The following is a 19,605-nucleotide window of genomic DNA, read 5'->3' as shown; positions in this document are numbered from 1 at the left end:
AATAGGGTCCCGTTTTACCCTCTGGGTACGGAACTCTAAAAAGAGGCTTTTATTGTAGGTTATACTCGTATGCATTTATAAATTCCTTCCGCTAATACACCGGTCGTATCGATCTAAAGTCTGTCAAGCCATTTTCATCAGCAGAAAAAAGCGGCATGTTATAAAATATAGCCGTTATTGTCCCATAGATTTGAAAATTCGCGCCTTTTTCTACTGACAAAGTTGTTTGATCAGCTGTAGGTGTGCAATCATATAACACCTTGTGTATAAGAAGTGGAGTCACCTAGATTTTTGATGCAGATTTGTTTCATCCTCGGCCACGTCTGAGATTAATAATTGTTTAAGTTTACGTTCTAAGTCAAGTTGGGTATCATTTTCAACTTAATCAAATATCTAGACCAGACCAGATTTCATCTGAATCGGTTCTGCGGTTATGGATTCCCCATACAAAATTACACCCCCATTTTCACACCTAAAAATGACTTTTGGGAAAAAGCAACTATGCTATGTGCCTTCCCGGGACTCAAACTATCTGTATACCTTTCAACTAATTTGGTTCAGTGGTTTAAGCGTGAAGGGGAATAAGAAAATATTTTTAAAAATGTTATATGATTTTACTTTTGAATGATGTAAACCTGACACCATAAATTAATTCGTCATCCATTTATACGAAAACTATACCAAACTTGGCCTTGTAGCTTAAGAGATAATTAAAGAATATAAAGATAAAGATAGATAAAGTTGAGAGCCACTCCCCTCCCCCTAATAATTTACATAAAAAATCTTAGTGGCTCCACTTCTTAAATCTTTCTTTGGGTCCTAAAGACTAATCGGGTTATTCCCACTAGGTACCACCAAGTTGTTACCAGTGGTAACTACTGGGAATTTTTTTCCCACCTTTTACCACTGGTAAAAGGTGGGATTTATTTTCCCAGTAGTTAACACCAAAATTTGGTTAGCTTTCAATACTAATAAAACTGTAGAAATATAGAGTGCTTTAATCAACAATTAATTAAAAGTCGAATTAATTATGAGTTAATTAATTATTCATTTAATTATAAGTCGATTACTGTTTCAGTAAACTGCCTTAAAAGTGATTTAAAAAAATCGGTCTTTCACTGATTTGTTTGTTCGTTCGTATAATTGTGACGTTATTTAGTGAAAGGGACTTTATTGTCGATGGCACTTTCGCCATTATTAACAAGGCTTCTATATGAATACAACGCTGCGCTACGCAGTGTGGCGTAAGCGTCCTTGACAAAAGATCCAGGTTTTATAGATAACGTCACAATTCATTCAATTTACAATTAATAAGATAAATGTCACATGCTCTTGAGGTTGATGGCAAAAAGAAAAAAAACATATAATCCAATAATTAATATAATGTAATGTAATCATTCCAAATAAAACATAAAATATTTATTATACGTATAAAATATAAAAATTGAAAAAACAACAACATTGAATTGCTATCGGCGCGTAGCGATTAAAAGTTATCACCTAATATAACTCCATGCATGTTGTAGGACTGTTATCGCCAACTACAGGGCGAGCTCGGCGGACGCGTTGACCGCTCAGACCAACCAGTATAAACGCGTATCTCTGGCGCGTTCTCTTTATTAATGTCTCGGTCACGTTACGCTGGACTACGCGACAGGCCTGTTCGCCCGCGCTCGCGCGATGACAATTTCACTGTACTATACTGGCTGACCAGTTACCAATTCACACAGTACGTACCAACTATTTCTTACAAAAATGAATAAGTTATTTTGTATTAGAATATATTTTATGCTATTAGTGCACTATGTAAAAAATGTATACTCTACTTAATAATGTATACTACTACTTGTATTTCTCTATGTAAGTGAATTTTAATATTCTTTAGGAGATATACATTCTAATGTAAATTATAATTTCATCCAAACGTTAATTACTCTCTGATTTTTTTTGCACCTGTTTAATATTTTTTATCACTTTTAAGGCAGTTTACTGAAACACTAATCGACTTATAATTATTTATTAAAACACTCTATATATTTTATACTACACTATTTCTACAGTTTTATTAGTATTAAACTCTAACAACATTTTGGTGGTAATTATGGGAAAAAAAAATCCCACCTTTTACCAGTGGTAACTACTGAGAAAAAACATTCCCAGTAGTTGCCACCAAACCGAGTTTGTGGTCCCAGTAGTTACCAGTGGTAACTAATGGGAATAACCCGACTAATCCTGCCAAAGGAAATCTTCAGTTCACGAAACGCCGTATTTCATGGGTTGCAACGGCCACTGTACTGTATAGTTATAGTATAATGAAATTACATAACAACACGTCCCATATTCACCATTTTATTTATTAAAATAGGTTTGTAATAAATTATTCATATATATAAATATCTTTATTTCATGTGTCATTATTATTTAGTAAATGGGAAATTACAGTAATAAACTTGCGACTATGACTAATAATGTTACCCATAATGTCTTAGAAAATAATAAATACAGTTTTCATAATCGATCACATTAGTTTCACTCTCACTGTATCACAGACTTATCGTTACTAAAGCTACTTCGTATCAGGTATGATTATAATAAAAATATAAATACATATATCATTCCAATTTCCATCCAAGTTATTATTTTAATGCGGTAAATAAACTAATGATTTGCAATTTTACTTATAGGTAAGATGGGTTCCCAAAATACCAAGAAGCTTGGTAACAGTGAGGCTTAAAGTACCTGTGGCATAGTTACTTATTTAGTGCTTAGTAAGGGCTACATAATATATTAAAGCACAGTGAAATTAATTAGGCAGGTCAATCATCAGAATAGAGCGTGAAATGCCAAACGGTTGGCTGCATGTGAGTACGCTACACAATTTATCAATACTTTATTAATAAATCTAAAATAAAAAAATAAGTGCCTACGCCAATGCTTGGGATTAGTTGCCAACTTGCCAAGCGGAGCCCAGGCTCTCATGAATCGTGGCTATAAGCCGGTGACAAATGCAGGGAAGAAGAAGAATAAATCTAAATTTGAGACAATGATAAATAAACATAGAAAAAAATCAACAGATCTCAGAATTCATATTTAAAAATAAATAAATCGACCATAAATAAATATATTCACTGTGCTATTATAATTAAACTTACATCTTACATAATAAAGTGTAAGTAAGCATATAGTACCTACATATTCATAATTATTTATATGAAAATAAATTTCATTGTACTTATTCACAAGTATGTAGTCACAATCATAATTTCTTAAATATAACATGACTGAGCAAACGACCAAGTGGAAAGTAGAGTTCAGTCGAGCATGCAAGAGCAGACGCTCTTGTTAAATTATGCCGCAAGCTAAACAGATTTATATTGGGTACGTATATTGCGAATAATAGATTATTTTATGTAAGTTTTAAGCATACTAATAAATCAAATATGTATTAATTTCTTTTACTCACCCGTTCGGGGCCCGTACCAAACAACTACCTATAGAAACCCTTTCTTGCAACGTGGACGAATCATCGCTCACTGTTTTAGTTAAATCATGTACTTATGTGTAAGGGCCGTGTACTTGTGCATGCGAGTCCCAGATAAAATTCATTACTCATATATTAAATATCTGCATTACATGACTACCTATTCTAAATATAGGTACTGAATGTGTATTATGTAGGATCTGAAGGAAATATAAATATAAAGTAAAAGAAAGGAAGGATCTATGGAAAAATCAGTTGAACGTCTGTCACATAACTTGTTAATTATGTAGCTATTTTTGTCATACAAATATGTATTACGTTGCTTTTAATATGTCTGTTTGGATCTAGAAAGTTAAGGGCATCGGTGAAACGTTGGGAGTGATTTTAACAGATATAATCACAACCATAAATTATTAAGCGAACATTCTCACTTTCAGGAAGACTTCTGTATTTATTTGCCTTAATTAATATTTTTGTTTGCTCATTTTAAATGTAATGGATTCGATACGACAAAGTTGACTATAACATACTTATATATTTTTAATAATTATGTAAAATTGAATTGTTAGCATAGTGGCATCTAAAATGGCATTCTATAACATCTAAAATGTAACTAAATGAGTGCTCGTTTCCGATTTTCAAACTGCTAAAATATACAATTGTCTAATTGCTTAGTATATTAGAAGTATAAGATAAGTGGGCATTAAATTCTAAGCTTTACTAAGCGTAACTAAGTTATAATTTACACAGGTAAGAAAATAATGAAGATAGTTGTCATTTTGCTATGAAAGCTGTCACAATAGAAGATATACTTTCGTAAGTACCAGTAATAAAAATAAAGAGCCCAAGTAAAATTATAAATATATCTTTGGCAAGCATGCGGAATGGTACTCCTCCTTGCTTCTGCGAGGTCATCACTATCTCTATCAGCGGAGGGAACATGAGCGCCAGGGCCGTGCTGCTGATGGCGCCAACCAGCGAGATGAACAGGCCCAGCTGGGGTATGCTTTCGGCAAGAATGACTGCAAACAAATAACGGTTAATAATGCATACCTTTCTCTTACAGGGTAGGGTACGTGTTTCTAGTCTTCGAGCAAACATTAAATGTAACATCAGGCGGTTTAGCCTAAGTTACGTTCTCGCGCGCGAGTCCATTACTTCAAGTCGCGCGCTAGAACGCAACTAATGCTAGCAGGTCAGGTAATCTGCCTAACTAATTTCAAACTACGATCTCTTTGGCGACATTAATTATCGTATTCACCTAGAAACCCTTACCTATAGTTTCGCCATGTCCGTCTGTCCGTTCGTCCGAGGCTTTCCTCGGTGTTCGGTAATGCTAGAAAGCTACAATTTGGCATGGATACATAAATCATGCATTGCAACAGAAAGGTAAAATAACAACTATAAAAAAAATGATTTGGGGTACCTCCCATACAAAATATATTTTTTAAATTTGACCTTATAGTGTGGGGTATCGTTGGATAGATCTTTCAAAACGAATAAGAATCTTCACCAACCATTTTTTGATAAAGTTAATTTCATCAAAAACATTTTCATTGAAAGACTTATCTGAGGGCATATTTTATGCAATCTGATTTTTACTGATTCCCCATACAAACTTCAACCTCTTTTTCCCCCCTAACGGCTTTTTCCTGTCCCTTTTCACACTTACGGGGTGATTTTGGGGTTTAATAATATTTTATATCCTTCGCCATAACAAACTATCTACGTATCTCAACTGAATCGGTTCAGCGGTTATTGATTCCCTATACCTCTACAAAATTCCACCCCCCTTTTGGGGTGAAAGGGCCTTAGGGGCTAAAAATGTCAAGGTGTTTTGCTATTTGTGTACTAATACTATCCCACATAGGTACCAAATTTCAGCTTCCTAAGACTTCAGAAAGTACCCTAAAGGTTTTGATGATCATATTGCAAAAAATCTCCTCTTCTTTGTACGTCACAAAGCGTTGCAAATCCCTCCCTTATAAGTGTAATGTACGTCATGATACTAATTGCCCCGTTTGGCTTATTTTGACAGAATGGTAACTACGAAACCCTACACTGAGCATGGCCCGATATGTTCTTGGCTGATTCTTGACTATTTATACCTCGAGTAGTTGAATATTTTTTTACTTTGCATAACAATTTCGGCGAGAAAATCATATTAAATTTTGACAGTGAATGTTAATACAGCCCATTTATGTGTTTCTGAGAAAGTACTGTACTATACAATATCTACATGGGATTTTAATCTTTGTCTAAAGGCTAAATTACACCCGTAAGATATTTAACTTTTGCGTACTAAATAAGATAAAAAAAGCTTTTCTATACCTACTCGCTGATCCATCGTATATAGGACGGACGGTATACAGGTGAGTGGAAAGTAGATAACTTACAGGTAAGTAGCACGAGCCCCGCCCGGAAGCCCAGCTCCTTGGCCACGGGCGAGGCGGCGCCCACCTTGCGGCGCAGGCCGGGCCACGCAATGGCCACGGGCACGTAGAACTGCAGCGGGTACGTGAGCAGCATGGCCAGTGCGATCAAGCCTTGCACGACGGTACTCAGGCTAGCGGAAACATCCAAACAATCGCCCATTAATATCAAAACGGCTTTATGGCTGGTAACGTTTATAGTCTAGTGTGTCTTACGCACAACAGCACTAATTACTTAATAATGTTCCTACTCAGAAGTATCAGTACCCCTAGTGTGAATTTATTCGATAGCGAAACGTGACGTACGCATTTGCATTAAGTCTCATTATGTAAGGGATTTTGAGTTTCCAAAACGTCCCGCTTGGCGCGCTGTTTCTAAATCCCATACAAAATAAGACTTGAGCAAACGCGTAGGTACATCACGTAACGCTATCGAATAAATTTACACTAGGGGTTCAGGTAATGCCGGATAACAAACGTATAGTATAGGTATCGGCAGGAGAGTTACAGTTAATAATTAAACGGTGTATTCCCATCTGTCCCCGCCGGGCACAGATGGGAATAGGCGCTACATACAAATCATTCGATCCCATCTGTGCCCGCCTCTTGTATGGCGGTGGTCACGTGGGGCGGGCACAGACGGGAATACACCAATTAAACACACAGCTTCACAAAGTAGGTAACTTAAATGTGACTTAAGCGCACAGTATTAATCTAAAAAACAAAAACCTTGAACACACTTTTTGGTCCAACTTGCAGTTGGCTGCTCAACTTGCTATCTGTACGAAAATAGAACACTAATTTCAAAATCTTAATGTCATTGCATGATTTGTTGTTGTGTGCGTGACTTCAACTCTAGTGCCGATGCCGATACATACCCATGTGTTGTCTCTTTATTTTTCCCAGCATGAATGCCAGCATTTTTAAATGTTAAAAACCCAAGCGTTTTTGATTTTTAATTTTTTTTTTTTTTTTTTTTTTATTCCGAAAAGGCAAGCATTTGACCACAATCTCACCTGATGGAAAGTGCCGATGTAGTCTAGGATGGAACATGCTTACCTAAAAGATGTCTATTCACTCTCGATTTAAAAAGGTCCAAGTTATAGTGGACTGGGAATAGATTTGCAGGAAGTGAATTCCACTCCTTAGCCGTACGCATGATAAAGCTGGATGCGTAGCGTTTAGTGCGAATCAGTGGTAAAGTAACGACGTAAGGGTGAAACGCAAGTCCGCGTCTAGTCCCACGGTGGCAGAACGGAGATGGGGGGATAAGATTATGTAATCCCATCGCACACTCCCCGAAATGTATCCTGTAGAATACCGATAAACAGGCTACCTTTCTACGGTGTTCTAGGCTCTGCAGTCTAGCCTCTACCAATCTCGCATCCCCAATAAGCTTCCTAGCGCGTTTGTCTATGGAATCTAGGGTGGCTAGCTGATACTTGGCGGATCCATCCCAAAGGTGACTGCAATACTCCATACACGACCGGACTTGAGCTATGTAAAGCTGAAGAAGCTGCTCCGGTGTGAAGTACTGCTTGACCTTAGAAAGGACGCCTAATCGTCTAGCTGCAGATTTAGCCAGAGATTCAATATACGCCCCGAAGCTCAGGTTAGATGAGATACTTGTGCCAAGTAGCTGGAGATGGTTGGATATCGGTACGGATACATCCCGGAAAGTCGGAGTCAGGTCGAAAGGACTCCGTTTCGCAGAGAACAGACACGCCTGTGTTTTGGTAGCGTTGAATTTGACCAGGTTTGCGTCGCCCCAATCGGATACTACCTTAAGTGTCAAATTCAGACGGTCTACCATAGCCTGTCGATTAGATTGGACTTCCTCTTTTTTGGCCCGAGCATTGGAGAGATATCTGTCCACGACAGTGCTGTCATCGGCATACCCAAAAGTATCTGGGACTAGCATGTCGTTAATATGCAGCAGAAATAAGGTCGCGGACAGAACAGAGCCCTGAGGAACACCGGCATTAATAGCCCATTGGTCAGATGTGTAGCCGTCAAACACCACCCGGATGGAACGTTCACTCAGGAAATTCTCAATCCAGTTGCACAGGCCGGCTGGTATCCCATATGCTGGAAGCTTGCTCACCAAACTTGCATGCCAGACCCGGTCGAATGCTTTAGAGACATCGAGAGATACCGCAAGGGCTTCACCGTGCCTCTCAATTGCCTCGCTCCAAAGATGGGTAGCATGCACCAGAAGATCTCCAGTCGAACGACCCCCGCGGAAGCCATACTGAGAGTCGCTGAGCAAATCGTTATCCTCTAGGTGTGTTAGGAGCCGCTTATTCAGTACACGCTCCATAATCTTGCAGAGTATGGAGGTGACCGAGATTGGTCGGTAATTGGCTGGGTCTGAACGACTACCTTTTTTGGGCACGGGTTGCACGTTTGCAAGCTTCCAACACGAGGGTACTACGCCAGTTTCGAGCGACAGGCGGTATAGGCGTGTTAAGATTGGGGACAACTCGGCTGCACAGTTTCGCAAGACAATAGCAGGGATTCCGTCGGGACCGCTGGCTTTATTCACGTCTAACGTTCGCAGTATTTTGAGGACTTCCTTTTGATGTATATGAACATCCCTCATGGAAATATTCATTTGAGGAAGCACGGGTGGAAGTTTACCGGCTGAGTCAAGACGTGAATTCTTAGCGAAAAGAGAAGCGAACAGGTCAGCTTTCTCTTTGGCTGTATGTGCTAGCGTTCCGTCAGGTTTTACCAGGGGAGGCAGTGATGGGCGGCAGAAATTTCCTTCGACCGCTTTCGCTAGGGACCAAAACGCTTTACTTCCCGGAGGATATGAGGCTAGTTTAGTCCCAATACGACGGACATGGTCGAACCTGGCCTTGCGAAACTGCTTCTTACAGGACTTGGCAGCTTTATTAAACTTCTTCTTCAAGTCATGTGTGTTCGTAGCCTTGCGTGAACGAGCATCAGCCCATTCGCGGTAAGCCGACCGCTTAAGCGCCTCAGCGCGATCACAGTCAGCATTGTACCACGGGCGAGCTTTGCAGCCGGTCGAAACAACAGAGTAGGGAATAAAATATTCCATACCCTGCCGAATGACATTGGCTACTTCGGTAGCACAGGCCGACGAATCATCCGAAGAGAAGCAGGTGGTGCGCCAAGGATACGATGCAAAGAAATGACGCATCTCATCCCAGTCTGCTAGCCTGTATCGCCACACCCGTCTCTCACCACTTGGGCCTTGATCGGGTGGGGAATAAACGGATACAGCTTTCACCAGACAGTGGTCGGACGTTCCTAGTGGAGCATCTACCACTACAGAGTATTGGTCTGGGTTAGTGGTTAGCAGAAGGTCCAAACAATTGGCAGTGTGTGACTCAACATCAGGTACCCTAGTAGCACAGCCAACAAGCTGAGAGAGGTCTAGTGAAAGTGCAAATTTATGGGCCTCTCGTCCAGCGTGGTCCGTCATCTGATACGGGAACAGCCACTCCTGATGATGCGCGTTAAAATCCCCAACGATTGCTAGCTCTGCCGTAGGGTACCTTTGGCGAGCCTCATCGGCAGCCTCACTAAGGTAGTTAAACAGCCTTGTTGTCTCAGAGTCCCCACTATGCGATCGGTAGATACAGGCGTAGATAATTTGAGCTACGCCGGTATCAACCCAAGCCCACAAGACAGAAAACTTGGATTCTTCAAGATTCTTGAGACGCTTAAGGCAGATGTCATCTCGGACATACACACACACACCCGCACGTGATAGAAACCTGTGCTCCAGAGTGTAACCTGGGTAGTTGAGGTATGACGAGTCAACTGGACATCTGATTTGCGTTTCAGTGAGGAACAGCAGGTGCGGTTTGTCAGTCTCTAGGTGATGATGGACTGCATTGATATTGGAGTGCAGACCTCTAATGTTAGAGAGATGCACTTTAATACATTTTGTATGGAATCTCGTGGGTGATATTACGACGCCGAGACAGGTAGGTAACTATTCTGTAAACGAGATATTGCGATTGTGGAAGTTGATGGGTTAATAAATAAGTACTGATTAATTTAAGGAGAATTATTGTCTAGAAATGCTAACCATTTTTATTCTCTATACGGGCAAAATATCAATTAAGACTTAGGTCTATATGGACCGTGCATGTTGGAGGGTCTGTCATCTTGTAGCCTGAATCGAAAACATAAACATATGTACATTGTCACTTCACGCCAAAGTAAGTGCCATCATGTGGCCACAAATCTGACGTCTCCTGTGCTGCTCCTACAGTTTATGCACGCTCCCTATGGAAGCATTGTATTGACAGATTAAGGAATGCAGTTGCGACTTATTGTGTTAAAAAAATGGAGAATTCAGGCAGTTCTTACATATGTCCAGGAGCCATGTTGAGTGTGAGGCTGCCCTGCACTTCGTCGCCCCACTTGAGGTAGCCGAGGAAGCCCACGGTCACGAAGATGGCGCCCACCACCACCATGCTGACATTGAGTACGCCCAGGGGCTTCTGGAACAGCTCGGGACGCCGCATCTCGTTCTTTAGCGGAAGTACCTTCAATAATATTTTGAGTTTTAACTTCGTTCCTTCTGATTTACCCTCATCACCCCAGTTGGATTGATCACTCTGGATAGTTGGCGCCTCTTTTGTTTAGGGTAGGTGTTAATCATCGACTTAGTCATAATATGAATAACGTAGGTAAATTTTGCTTTGGTTTCATTGTACAGTCAGCATCAAAAGTAGCGGATCAAACGAGGTTTCAAAAGTATCTACCATTCTGTAATAGTTTAACAAAAAGTGATAGTTCTATATGAAGAACAATAGACTGTAAAAGATATAGGTACTTTTGAATGTAAATTTTAGAGATTTATCTATATTTAGAAAAGTTATCCCGAATATCAGATACTTTTGGCGATATTACAATATATTCGTCTTTATAGTTTCTGTATAGACCGTTAATTAATGCTAATAAGTTTATAACATTGCACTTAAGACGTAGTTAAGAGGGAAGGATAGTTTTACGATCCTAGCGAAATAACGGTTTATTTCTATGAAATCCCATTTCGGGAGAAAATGTTTTCCACTAACTAAATCTTAACAAATCGCTTGGATTTTGATGTCGATCGCATCAGCTTAATATATTCTAAGTTTATAGGTTTCGCTTTTTTTTTTGTTTTGCTTTGCACATTATGAAAAAAAAGGAAAACCAATAAACCTGGTTTTTTTATTGTGTCAATAACAGTATATGTTAACGGCACCAATCATGGGACATTTAAAAGAAAATTTGAAGTATTTTTGATATTTCACCGACACCTGTAAAATTTCCACCGCTTTATGTCCTATTCGTCCTTTATGTTTTCTATGTATTGAATGAAAACTAAAACTATGATTTTTTGCTCCAGTCATGGGATGTATGGCGCTATTAATTTACAAAATAACAAATATCAATGAAAAAATAATCTTAAGCAGCTCTTTAGCTCTCGTTTATGGTAAAATGTTGGCAGCGTTTAAAAACTGATGGTAAATACTTGTTTTATAGGATTTGTCTATAATTCTATACCATCCCATTACTGGTGCCAGTCCCATCATAGGGGCGTTTACTATACTAAAAAATCATGGAGAATGGAAAATGTTTAGAAGTGGAAAACGTTTTCTTAAACTTAATTTGTTGAAATAAGTTTATGGCAATAAAATAATTTTTGTTACAAGCTTTTATCGCTGGCTGCACTTTTTTTTAGACAGGCGATTAATACTCATCGAGCTAATTCTAAAAACCCCAAACACAATTAGGTTGCGTTATTTTATCACGGAGTTCCTATGGCCACTTCCTGTCCCCATCATCAGATCAGCTCTATGGTATCATATTATTGCATTGTCACCCGACTTACATATGCGTGCAAAATTTTAGCTCAATCGGAAACCAGGAAGTATCAATTTTAACTTGCAAGATTTGATTACAGACCGACAGACAACGGGATAGGTGAAACTAAATAAAAGCTTGTAAAAAGAAGTCCTATCGGAAATTCGGCATTTGATGAAAACATACTTTTGACATTTGGGTATTTTGAGGCTTGGACGGTATAAATAAAAGTCAATCATTCGGCTACTTGAAAAAATGACAGTTTGATATAAATTTTAGCATTTAGGGTCTAAATTGTTTTGAAATCTAGGACAAATAGAGACAATGGCATTATGATATTTAGATGCAATTAAACCAAAGCGTATTTTTAGGCTCGCCGTTACTTACCAAACCAATTCCTTCGAAGGCATACACAGCAGTTCCGAAATATAGAGGTAGCTGTCGCCACGAGGCGATGTAGTCCCTTGTGCTGACGTCGGGCAGGCCGTGCGCCGCCTCGTATATGACCGCGCCCACGCCCAGCGCCATCAGCACGTTGGCCACCGTAGAGAACGGCGTCAGGTACTTCAGGTTCCGCACCATGCACGACGCCAGCACCGGCACCAGCACGAAGATCATGTGCACCGACAGCTCCATGTGGATACCATACTGCTCGCAGATCTACGGACAGGTTGCCGAAATTGCCTAATCATATTCACTTCTTTTAATAAGCGCCAGGCCAAGGCTAATAAGTAATGAAGCAACGGTACGACTGCGTTGCACATTAAATTAGTACGAGTAATCGTTATATGGTATTTTCGTTGAATCAATCCGAACATTTTGTTTGCCTATGTTTATTTATGACAGATTTTATTTTTTTCTTCTGATTTCTCAAGTCAACTTTAAATAAGCAACTCATATTTGATGACGATTCTATAGTCATCAGTCATAGAAACGAATCAGCCTAAGAACCTAGTTAGTGTATTTAAAGCACCTACTGCCATATTATAATTGAGGCCCATCCGATACCCGTGAAAGGCATGCCACTGTCTAGCATATAGCGAGTCATATAATAATTGTAAGCGACCATCCTTTTAGGAATCCTTCAATGCACTATTAAACTATCGCATTGATTTGCTTCCTGTGTTCCACAAATAAAATTTACGTTTCATCACACTTGCTCGAAAAAGATCTTATTTCATGCAGGTGTACTGAAGAACGAAGGCCTATATTGTTCCCGCGGGAGTTATGAATTGTGAAAATAAGCTATAACTCCCTAGGGAGTTTTTAATCGTGGCTGAATGCCAAATAGGTCAGACGGCGGTCAGGAGGCGGACGAATGTTTGATACGTCACCGTATTTAGTTTAAAATTTAGTTTTTTCTTCGCAAGTGTCATGACACTCATGACAGCCTAACGGCTGTCGTGTCGGGAATTACCACCGTCGCAAAACTTTCGTTGCACAATGTACTATTACTTTACTTTATGTTCAAAGGAATTCTAATATATAGTTACTCGTACTGATGGGTTAAGAGTCAACGACGAAATTGTACTTACTACTTAACAATCTCTAATAAGTCGAAACCAGACTTAGTGTAGCAAAAACCGACTTCTAAAAAAAATTTGGTAAAAAGCTATCCTTTCAAAGGTTGTGGGAATTGCTATTTGTGACCACTATGCTTAGTACTGGCTGGAAAATAATTTGTAATTGGTCATTTCAATTATCAAATCATAATTAGGAAAATGTAGAAATACCTACGCCTCCAAGATAACAAAAACCTAAGTCCAAATCTGTTGTAACCATACTTTACGTATCGCCTCGTCTGCCAACAAACCGCCCTGTGGTTTGGCAGAAGTTATTGTAAATAGTTATAAGGCATGAAATGTGTAGTATTAAAAATCCGAAAACTCAGAGTTAAATTGTTTATAGAAACAATAGCCTGTATTGTTGACTTAATAAAGACTGCATTTAGCGGCCTGGAATTCATTTTTTAAGTATTATAACTCGAAAATGAATTTTGTAAACGAAGGAATAAATGTTTCTTAAATGAGTCGTCAGAAATATAATGGTTTAAGTATTTTGCTTTCGGGTCTCCATAGTCCATTTCAACGATTTTTTTTAACCTAATGTAAGACCTTTAATGTGGTGCAAACCTTATTTATAATACAGCTAAGTTGACTGACTTCAACTAAGTAGGCTCCAGTAGCCTACCAGCACCCACCACTATACAACTTTTATGAGAATAATACAAATTATTTTTATCAAATATTTTGATAATGTTTTTGAAAGTAGGTACTCACACTACTAAGTATATATAGAGAAATAAGGTGTGGTGTAGCGGGGTAATCCAGACTGTGGGAAATTTCAACTAATCGAAATATCTATCATTATTTTCTACACTCTCATCTATGTTCAGATAGCGGAAAAGCTTGTTCATAATTTGACCATACCTAGATACTTAGATAGTTTTGATAGACAGAATGCTCTCTGATCTACGCGGCTATTTGTTTTCGACGATACCTTCTGTGCACCTGCGAGTTGGCTCCTCAAATATTCTATAAAAACTGTGGTTTCATTTTTACAAGATTTTCAAAGGTGAATCACATATTTATAGTATGTGAATATATATTTATTTATATTTATACTTCGCTGAATGTAGTTATATTTTAATAGTATTTTGGCGATAGTTTAAATATAAACTCACTAAAGTTTAGATGTCAGCTGAATTCAATTTTTTGGAAGTTCAAATTACCCCTTCATGTATTATATGAAATTGAACAAACACTAGTGATGTACACAATTCTTCTACGCGGTTCTTATTGATGTAAATACCTCAAAAAATACTAATCCTGTATAAGTATGACTATTTTTTTATTTTATTACGCGTTAAATTTTACATTCAATTGTACTGTGTTTATAGTAATATAAGTATTTTTTCGCTGCTAAAAAGAACAATAGATGTATAAACCTGCAGACACATTATCGACTGATTTTTAATAGACAAAAGCAAAGAGAATTTGAAAGAGAGGTGTACTGTCAAAGAAAACTTTGTAGCCACGTAAATTTGCTGCCATCTTTCGACACCTGATAAAATCTTTTAGAACGCCATTTGACTTTGATCCTTATTCTTTTACTGATATGTGATAAATTTGTTATATATCAAAACGTGGTTTTTTTTTAATTTACGTAATATTTATATTATTATTTTATCAGATCAAATGGATATGTACACGGTTGTAACAAAACATAGCTTCGGTTACGTATATTTATAGTATTTTAATTGCAATTTAATCACCTATCTGAGCCACGTCTCGAAAACGTGGTAAATATTGACATTGATCGTGAACAAAGATCTATTTTTGATGTTTTTTGAGGACTTATTGGTCTGCGACGCGACCGATTGCTTGATGAAGCGTGCAAAGCTGAACAATCACACCGTGCCCCGTACGCTTATTACTAGTCAATGCGATGTTACGCAAACATTTCAATATTTATTTTACAGTACATATGGGGCTACTTTATAGCACTAGTGCGAGAAGTAGCATATTACGTTACTGTGTCGAACATTTAAAGGGCCATATGTACTGTAAAACGTTGTACGATACATGTGCGAATAGGTAATTCGCAACTCGTGTCGATTTAAAACACTCCCTTCGATCGTGTTTTAATTTATCGCCACTCGTTTCGAATTTCCTATTTTTCGCACTTGTATCGTAATGTACTAATTTTTCACAATCAATATAACAATATTTCCATTGCCTAAGTAGGTATAACATCACATAGTAAGTACTATCATCGACGCAAACATGGACGCGTGTGTGTATTATCACGTTTTGACAGAGAAAATACATGGCGTTTCTGGTGCTACCCACTCATCCCGACTCTTTTTTTAGGATTCCGTAGTCAACTAGGAACCCTTATAGTTTCGCCATGTCCGTCTGTTTGTCTGTCTGTCCGAGGTTTTGCTCCGTGGTAGTTGCTAGAAAGCTGAAATTTGGCATGGATATATAAATCAATAAAGCCGAGAAAGTGGTACAATAAAATCTATAAATTTAATTTTTTTGCTTCAACCCTACAGTGTGGGATATCGTTGGAAAGGTCTTTTAAAACGAATAGGGGTCTTCAACAAACATTTCTTGATAAAGTGAATATATTCGGAGATAATTGCTCCGAAAGAAAAAAAAAGTGTCCCCCCCCCTCTAACTTTTGAACAATAGGTCCAAAAAATATGAAAAATGAAAACTATAGCGGATATGATCAGTTTAGCTGTTTTTGAGTTATCGCAACAGTTCATCCCTTGGTTAACAATCTACCATACTTTAAGCTCCAGTTTAGCTTATTGTGACGGAAGAGTAACTACGGAACCCTACTCTGAGCGTGGCTCGACATGCTCTTGGCCGGTTCATTTAATAAGTTTCGAATTAAATATACCTATGCAGTTAACTGTTTAAAAACAATATCTTTATGTTTGATCACTGGTATTTTAATTTTGATTAGACAAAGACTGAATAATTTGCGTCTTTGTTTTATAACACGCTTAGTTTGTTTGCTGACCTCAGAACTCATTTGTCAGCCACTACATCACTGGTGCACCAACACCAACGTTTATACAACAACATTCAAACACAACACAACATATTCAAACACATTCAAACATCAAACTTAATATAAAATGTATTTATTTATAAGGAGCATCTGTCATTGCTAAACCCGATATGGATATCATGTATTGAGACAGTTTTATTGTTACCTGAGACCTGACATATGTACATACATGTAAGCAATTAAAATTAAAAAATTTAACACTTAATTCGTTAACAATAAAACTGAGGTACTTACTCGTATACACCGTGGGCCAATTAAACCCGACAGATTTTAACCACGCATTCCTGACGTCATAAGGAGCAAAAAATGTTATATGAGTTTTGGCCAAATACGCAAAAAAAATTTTTTTTTTTTCGAAAAAAAAATCCTTTTGCGTTTTCTGCACACGACACGTTATTTATTTTTCCACCTTGGTAAAAAAAAATCATTACAACGAATACCTAAGTAAAGTTTATTTATTTATTTACAGACGAAAATTGCGAGTTTACTTTAAAACTTTAATATCTGTCAGTAGGTATGTCTAAACCAAGTCACATAGTGGCAGCGTCACAGCTAAAAAGGCGTTTTTGACTAATTTATAAAAGAAACAAATTTTCACAGAAATTGTCATTATCTCTAAAACAAGACCAATTTCAGAAAACATTGTATGACATTTTAATCTCTAAATGCGGTCAAGAATACACCTTTGAAATCTGTCGGGTTTAATTGACCCACGGTGTATGTATAAGCACATAAGTTCAGGTAAGCGTCACTTACAATTTTAACATTATTAGCGATGAAGACGATGTAGACACAGCAGAAGCCAAGCTGGGTGACGCACAGGAAGGTGTCCACCAGCACCTTCATGGTGGCGGCCAGCGGCCGCAGCCGCGGGGGTCCGGTCTCGAACGCCAGGGACACTGTTTCCGAAAAGTTTGGCGGTTTCTCCCTTTTTGTTTGGCGGTGCATCTCTTCTGAACAATTGAGCTAAAAACAATGTAGGTATGATGTCGTATACTTGCTTATTTTTGAGAATGTTTACGGTAAGTAAGTTAGTAAGTACCTAGTGGTAGTTGCAGCGGATGAAATACGGCGTTTAGTGAACTATCATATTATATATCCAAGACATATATCATTATATATATCCAAGAAAAAACGCTCAAAGGTCTATCACTCAACGTAATGATGAATGTAGGGATTGTAGGCATTATGAGCTCTGAGTAGGAATGCAAATATTTAAAACTTTTAAGTATATTCCGTTTTTTGACGATATATTCGAATATTTTGTTAATATTCGAATACTATAAAAAATAAGAAAATGAGTTATAAATCAGTTTATTTATTATCATATTTAAAAGACTTATATAAATGAGAATAATGCTTATATAAATGGCTAAATTATCACCCAAACGTATCATCAGGTCATAATGGACATTACCTAACAAGGTATACTATGAGTTACCATAATTTATAGAAATGAGACGAAGCCGAAAATTTTGATGTACCTACTTATTCAATATCTAGAGAGATATACAACGTATTTAAGTATTTCTGAAATATATTTAATATTTACTCCCCGATTTTATCCCGGCTTTCGGCATTTTGACTCGGTCTCTAGAACTGGCTGATTATTCGATATATTCGAATTGCAAGCTCTATGAGTAAACATTTGGTACCTAATATTTTATTTACTAATAGTAGATATTCAGTAGGTTCTAGATCCACACTAAAGAAATCTTAATCTATCAAATTCAATTAAGCTGAAAGTGTCACCGGATAATCGAATATAGGAAATTACATTTTAATTACCTAAACTTCAATTCATGACTTACCAACAGATGTTGCGCGTGGACGCAAATAACGCCTAGGATAGCCGTCATGATGGGCGCGAAGACGATGCCGCCGTTTTTGTAGGCGTCGCCCATGGCCAGCAGCCCCGACCCGATGTTTCCTCGGAAGATGTGCAGCATCGTATCCAAGTAACTGCATATTCATATACCCGGTGCGGTTAATAGACGTACATAATTTTAAAATATTAGTTACTATTAGCTATCATAAGTATATTTTGTAATTAACCCTGGTCTAATCTAATTGTAAGCCAAATCGAGGCCTTCGGGCAATCCTAGATACATAAACCCGTTTGGCTGCGTGTTCATCGACTTACTAAACGTCTTATCTTATTCAATCTTAGACTGATCGGATCACTTTAAATTTACAAACTATAAACATGTGTTAGAAATTATCAGAAATTGTGAGAATAAGTGCGACGGTATATCATTTATTACAAGCGCATTTTTCGTCTACTAACATATATACATATATATATGTATATTGTACACTTTCAACGTTCGATGACGCATTTATCTAAACGTTTTTATAGACCCATACCCATAGGAAAATAAACTCTACAGGGCAATGCATAAAATGTGAGCTTGTTTTTACCAGAACAGTGTTTTTTACCAGCGTACTCCAAGTAATCGCTATAATTATGTATACATATCAACATATGTATACCCAGTAAGTGCAGTGTGTAAATCCAATACGGGTGATAAATTACACCAGATATAGTATGTATCCGTGTAATCATTAATTAAGTTTTTTTTTAAGTTACACTTATTTATGACCCCCGTAATTAATTTGTAAATTATACCGAGCAGCAATGTATAGTCGTTAGCTTTGTAGCTGGCCCCTAGCGGCTTATCCTTTGTCTATTGTTAACTAAAACCGCGCGCGCCAATACCTGCAGAAAAAATGGTCTGGTCACTTTAACCGGTTATTGAATTACAACTCCTATGATAAATAGGGTTGTTTCCAATTTTTCGAAACGCTTGTATCACGTTCTATATTAACTAAAAGTTGCCCTAAAATTCAACTTTTATACTAAAAACGGCTTTAAATATGCTAATTTAACAAAATGTATTTTGACAGATGCTTTCGCGCCCGAAACGCTCTTTGAAAATTGTGTGACGTCACAGTTTACGGTTTGACACATAACTACATACGAGGGTGGATTGAAAAATTCGCGGCCTGAATATTAAAAACAAAACAGAGGTTTTTTAATTTATTATTATTTTTCTACATAGTCCCCGTCGAGTTGAATGCACTTGTTCCATCTGGATTCCAGACACCACTTTTGAAGAAGCTTTCCTCGAGACCTTCAAAATAGGCATCCACCTCAGCTTGGACCTCGGCGTTGCTTGAAAATTTCATACCACCCATATGTTTTTTTTAAATTGGGGAACAGATGAAAGTCCGATGGTGCTAAATCGGGTGAATAGGGTGGGTGGGACAATA

General features: G+C 37.8%; 1 protein-coding gene across 3 annotated transcripts in view; it reads right to left on the bottom strand.

Moving 5' to 3' along the window:
- Positions 1-2,333: 2,333 nt before the first annotated feature.
- The window catches only part of LOC133527363 (proton-coupled amino acid transporter-like protein CG1139), a 61,359-nt gene continuing 44,087 nt past the window's right edge, over positions 2,334-19,605 (bottom strand). For all 3 annotated transcript variants that reach the window (XM_061864326.1, XM_061864340.1, XM_061864332.1), the window contains 6 exons: positions 18,144-18,294; positions 17,089-17,298; positions 12,136-12,408; positions 10,264-10,442; positions 5,878-6,047; positions 2,334-4,503 (listed from right to left, as the gene is read on the bottom strand). In XM_061864326.1, the coding sequence (XP_061720310.1) occupies positions 4,256-4,503; positions 5,878-6,047; positions 10,264-10,442; positions 12,136-12,408; positions 17,089-17,298; positions 18,144-18,294 (1,231 nt within the window). In that variant the 3' untranslated portion in view covers positions 2,334-4,255. The remainder of the gene's footprint in view (positions 4,504-5,877; positions 6,048-10,263; positions 10,443-12,135; positions 12,409-17,088; positions 17,299-18,143; positions 18,295-19,605) is intronic.

This window comes from Cydia pomonella, chromosome 1 (assembly GCF_033807575.1).
Source record: "Cydia pomonella isolate Wapato2018A chromosome 1, ilCydPomo1, whole genome shotgun sequence".
In the NCBI taxonomy this organism is placed as follows: domain Eukaryota; kingdom Metazoa; phylum Arthropoda; class Insecta; order Lepidoptera; family Tortricidae; genus Cydia; species Cydia pomonella.
This window is presented reverse-complemented; position numbering and strand designations above follow the sequence as displayed.